At 41.6% G+C, this 5,438-nt stretch overlaps 1 protein-coding gene across 1 annotated transcript in view; it reads left to right on the top strand.

Moving 5' to 3' along the window:
• The first annotated feature begins 4,965 nt into the window (after positions 1-4,965).
• LOC103608763 (zinc finger protein 260-like) overlaps positions 4,966-5,438 on the top strand; it is a 5,672-nt gene continuing 5,199 nt past the window's right edge. The window contains 2 exon segments of the mRNA XM_008593159.1: positions 4,966-4,983; positions 5,177-5,321. Coding sequence (XP_008591381.1) covers positions 4,966-4,983; positions 5,177-5,321 — 163 coding nt within the window.

Below are 5,438 nucleotides of genomic sequence, written 5' to 3'. Positions count from 1 at the left end.
TGTTTTCACATATATGTGGGAGCTAATAAAATAAATAAATACATAAGTAAACAATAAAGCATCAAAAGAAGTACACAAGAATCACCATAATGTATTGAACTTTGAGAAAAGAAAACAGAAGTGTGGTTACCAGAGGTGGTAAATAGCAAGGGGGATGTGGGAAGGGAGTAAAGGGACCCCAAAATCGATTACATTGTGTAATGAGGAATGTAGTAATCACCCCTTTTGTTTATTTAAATTGATAAAAATTTTTATTGAATCAAAATTGATTATACATATTTTGGGGGCTCAACATTTGAGATATGTTGACCAAATCAATATTACTAGCATATATATTGTTACAAATCGCAATCATTCTTTATTCTTCTTGTCCAATCCATCCCCATCCCTTTCTTTTCCCCCCTCCCCTCTCTAATCACCCTAGATTTCTTCTCTCCCCCTGGAAAAATAATGGTTACTCTGTTGATTTGCTGCCCAAATTATCTGTCCAGTACTGAGACGCGCAGCCAGTTCCCCAAATACTGTCATAGAGCAGATGTCTCTTCTGTCACTATGAAATGGGCTCTGTGGAGACAGACATCCTCCTCCTTTATCTCTGCTGGTGACTCTCCTTGTGTCAACTCACTCCAGTGGCTGGCAGACAATCTGTGTGGTGGTTGTGGCATCTAGCCACCTTCATGGCAGCCATGATTATTTTGGTGGCTATGGTGGGCCACCCACATGGAAGAGATGTTTTTGGCCTGCTCCATGGTGCTGGCAGTGTGCCTGGTTGTGGAGACTGTCTGGTCCCTTTCTCCATACCCTGACTGGGCCCTGAGGTGCTGGCACAGGGTGCCTGGTTGTGGGAGGGGGTCCAGTCCCCTTCTCCATGCCTCAGGTCCCAGGGAAGGCCCTGAGGCACTGGCATGGGCTGCCTGGTTGTGGAGACATTTCAGTCCCTGGCTGCACACCCTGGGTGGGAACCAGGGTGCTGGCACAGTGTGCCTCGTGGTGGGAGGAAGGTTTGGTCCCCTTCTCCATGCCTCTGGCCTCTGGGCTGGCCCTGATGCACTTTCCCAGCATGCCTGGTTGTGGGAGGGGGTCTGGCCCCCTTCTCTATGCCTCAGGTCCTCAGGCAGACCCCTAGGCACTGTCACAGTGTGCCTGGTTATGGGAAGGGGGTGTGGTCACTGGCTGCTATACCCGGGTACCAAGGCAGACCCCTAGGCATTGGTGGCATGCGTGTATATTGGAGTGGGATCCAGTCCTTGGCTCCAATCCTTGGGTTCTTGGGTGGGGCTCTGATGTGCTGGTGGTGTGTGGTTGTGGGTGGGGTTACTGGCCCCTTGCTCCATGCTTCATGTCCTATGGTGGGCCACAAGGCATTCATGGTGTGCCTGGCCCAGAACTAAGTTTTTGTCCTTTGCTTGCTTCTAAGCTGGTGAAAGTTCCTTTGGGAACCAGGACTTTAGCTGTGTGATTGAGGTTAATTGCTGCTTTGCTGTTGTTTCCCTAGGGAAGACTTTTTGTGCAGCTCAGGCTTTAATGGTTGACCTTACAGGTACTTCCGGCTCTCCAGACAGTGCACCTGGGTCGTGTAAAAACTCTGATCTGGGCCTGAGTTCATTGAACTGCACCCCATGCAGTTCTGCATTCCTGAGCAGTCTCCTCTGAGTGGTCATGTTCTCATTGGGGGGTAGATTGTCCTTGCTGTGTCCCAGTGTTCTCCCAGTGGGCCCATCTCCCCAACCACCCATGCTCCAAACACCTCCCCTGGACGGGCCCCGCACCAGTCCCTTGTGGTGACTCACCTGTCTGAGTGGCTCCCCTTTTTCAGCTGTTCTGGCTCCTCAGTCCTGTGTGGGTCAGTGGGAACCCTGTTAGTGATCTTGCTGTCGTGGGGGCCACCAAAGTTCTCTTCTCCCCTTCCACCTTCAAGTAATTCCACCTAAAGGGCACAGCTGTGGCTTCTGCCAGCTCCTGCTCCATGTGCTCCAGCATGAAAGCAGCCATGGCCCAAAACACTGAGAGCAGTTTTTTCTTTCTCTCTTCATGGTTTCTCCAGTCTTCATGAATTCCATAGGTCTCTCCTCCTCTTCATCTGAGCTCCAGCAGCACCAGCTTGGCTGTTACATATTTATAGTTGTAAATTTGTCGATTTGTGGGAGTGACACTGGTGACCGTCTATTCTGCCATCTTGACCAGAAGTCCTCAACTAATTATCCTGATTTTAATGTCACATATTACACACAGGTACTGATATTCAATGCTGTACCCCAAAGATATGTACAATCAACTGTGTTGCAATAATAAAACTTAAAATGCTTTTTATTGTACCTTCACTTGTTTCTTTAATTCCCGTTATGGATATGCAGATTCTAATGCATGTCTTTTTTCTTCTCTGTAAGAATTTTTTTTTTTTCACTTTGCTTCCAGCACAGGTGTATTGGCAACAAATTCTCCCAATTTCTTTTGCCTGAGAAAGTATTTCTTCTTTTCCACAGCTTGATTTCATAGTGTACAGAAATCTGGGTTGTAGGTTGCTTTACTCAACACTTTGAATATTTCACTATTCTCTCCTTATTGGATTCCCAGGAGATGCTGGAAGTAATTCTTATCTTGCTTCTTTTTAAGCAAGATGTGTTTTCCTCCCTCTGGCTTCAGTCAGATTTTTTCTCTCTTTTTCATTTTCTGAAGTTTGAGAGCTACATATGAAGATGTAGCTTTTTGGCATTTATCTGGCTCTGTGTTATCTCAACTCCCTTGATCTTTGATTTTGTGCTTGATGTTAAATTGTGGAAGTTCTTAGACATTATTGTTTTAAATGTTTCTTCTATTTTTTCCCCTCCATCTCTTTTCTGCTGTTTTCTTTTTTTTTTTTTTTCCCATTACTCTTTGTTACAACTTTTGTCATTGTCCGTCAGTCCTCGGATATTATGTTCTGTCCTTTTTTGTCTTTTTCTTGTGTGTGTATGCTTTTCACTTCTTAATTTTTTGATGTATCCTCAAGCCAAGAGATTTTTTTCCTCAGCTGTGTTCAGTATATGAAGTTAATGAGAGTATGGAGCCAGTCATATCAAGGACCATAGTTTGAACCCTATACTGGTCAGTTGCCCACCCACCATGTATCTTTATAATATCTGTGTAATTATTTAAAGGAATTTCATTGATAGAACAATAAATATGTTGGATTTCAAAAAGGACCAAATGCCAAAAAAAAAAAAATAAGAAGAAGAAAAGTAAATATAAGGTGAATTATATTATTGGTAGACTTCTTAATACAGAGCTTTCCTTTAATGGTGTAATAAATTTAGAACATTTCGTTTTGTTCTTTACAGTCTTTCATTTCCTCTATCTTATGATTAACAATAAAGTGCTTCTGCAGACTCTGACCTTGTTCTTTTTTGGTTTTGATTTGTTTTCTTTTTATTCGGACTCTCTTAGGTTTGTTAACTTATTCTGAGGTCTTCAAGTAACATTGAAATTCTCATGCTTTCCTTGTACTGAATGTCCGCCCAAAACCTGACTCGCAGCTTGACAGTGTTAAGGTAGTGGGAAATCCAATTATGGTCATTGAAAGTTGGGGCCTTCAAGATGTGATTAGATTCTAAGATCATGCCATGAGAAATGAGTTAATAATGGAGGGCAGAAGTGTGCTTCTGAGGGTTTTAAAAGAAGAACACATGAGAGCTTAGCCTGTCTCTACTCTGCCATTTTCTGCCATATGAGACCACTGCTTCACTGTCGTCTCCACCACAGCCTTCCCCAGCTGTGTTCACTGGACCTTGGACTTCCCATCTTTGAGTCTGCAAACAGTAAATTTCATTTTCTTACAAATCCCCCAGTTCCAGGTATGTTGTTATAAGCACTGGAAATGGACTAACAAATTTTCAAATCTTTATCTTCAGCTTAGATCTCTATCACTTCAACTCTGGAATCATGTATCTGATTGCAATTTGGACATTCCCACAGATATTTTAAGTATAATGTGTTCAAGTCTGCTTTATTTCTGCCCATCATATTTTTCTGCCATTCTTCAATTTACACTTTAGAGTGCCACTACCTAACTAACTATGATTATGTAGAGAGCCTGAGAGTAAAACACTTTTTTATTTTCTGCACAGGAATTTAATACCACAGTGTCTTCCTGCATTTTATTTCCCTTTCTTTTTCTTTTTTGTAGTATTACATCCGTCTTCTGGATGCGTACTGCTCTGTGTTCTTTTTGTTCTTTTTTCTGTTTTCCTACTGGGTGGCCAGTCCTGGGATCTGAAACTGTGACCTGAGTGTTACCAGAACCACGCTCTCCAAAGTGAGCTAACTGACCAGACTTGCTCTATGTTCTAATGTAGCTAGTCTTCCATCATCCTGTTTTCTTCCCATCTGACTCTAAGGTTCTTTCCATTCTCTTTCTAGTGGATAGCTGTTAAATTGTAAATCTAGTTATGTGATTTTGGAAATACAAATCAGTTGCGTTATTTGCACCCTGTGGATTAAAAAGTGTCAGTGTTCAGTCTCATGCAGACACAAGCAATTTTTTGATATGTAGGAAGGAAATTTTGGAAAGCACTTGTATGTGCCTTCAGTTTATAAGTAATTAAAAAATAATTGTATATGCTTTACTGTTTGAAATAGACAAATATGTAAATGCAGAATCATTTCATAATGAGTTTTTTAAATAGTGTGTGTATTTGTTATCACAGCTCACAAGCATTCACCTAGACATGGTGCTGTGTGTAGTTCCACTACCATGGGGTATCTTCCTTTGGTCTTGTGATGGCAGTTTTGCTGTTGTCTTATATTAAGGAAAACATGTGGTTCACATGGAAGAGCTTAACGTCTTTGTCATTTCAGTGAATTGCAAAACATATTCCTGTATTTATCTTACACACTGGCTCAGTTATATATTTACAATTATGTCTTCATACCTGATTGTAAACTCCTTAGAGAACCATTTTATTCATACTTTTGTCACTAGCCACAGGGATGGTCCTTAGTTATAAGGTAAGATTTGGAATCATATATTTAGTAATTATTATATTATTACAGTAAGATGATATTCCTGCTGGTTTTTTTTCTCCACCATATGGAGTACCAAAAAGAAGCATCTTGTTTAACACATAAGACACACACACACACACAGGTGTGAACTCTGAGATTCCTGTTTTGTGACCCAGGGCTGGTGGCTTGAATTGAGATCAATGTGCCATTACAGGAACTGGTGTCATTTGAGGATGTGGCTGTGGACTTCACCTGGGAGGAGTGGCAGGACTTGAATGATGCTCAGAGGACTTTGTACAAGGATGTGATGCTGGAGACCTACAGCAGCCTGGTGTCTTTGGGTGAGTGAAACTCTTCAATAACATTCAGGAGGCACAGGTTTGTTTTTAATTAATATAGGAACAATTTATAGGGTTTTACGCTATTCAGTAAGAGTATATTTCATGAAAAACATGTCA

This window comes from Galeopterus variegatus, unplaced genomic scaffold (assembly GCF_000696425.1).
Source record: "Galeopterus variegatus unplaced genomic scaffold, G_variegatus-3.0.2 Scaffold8792, whole genome shotgun sequence".
NCBI lineage: Eukaryota > Metazoa > Chordata > Mammalia > Dermoptera > Cynocephalidae > Galeopterus > Galeopterus variegatus.
Note: the sequence above shows the minus strand (reverse complement) of the source record. Positions and strands in the feature narration are given on the sequence as shown.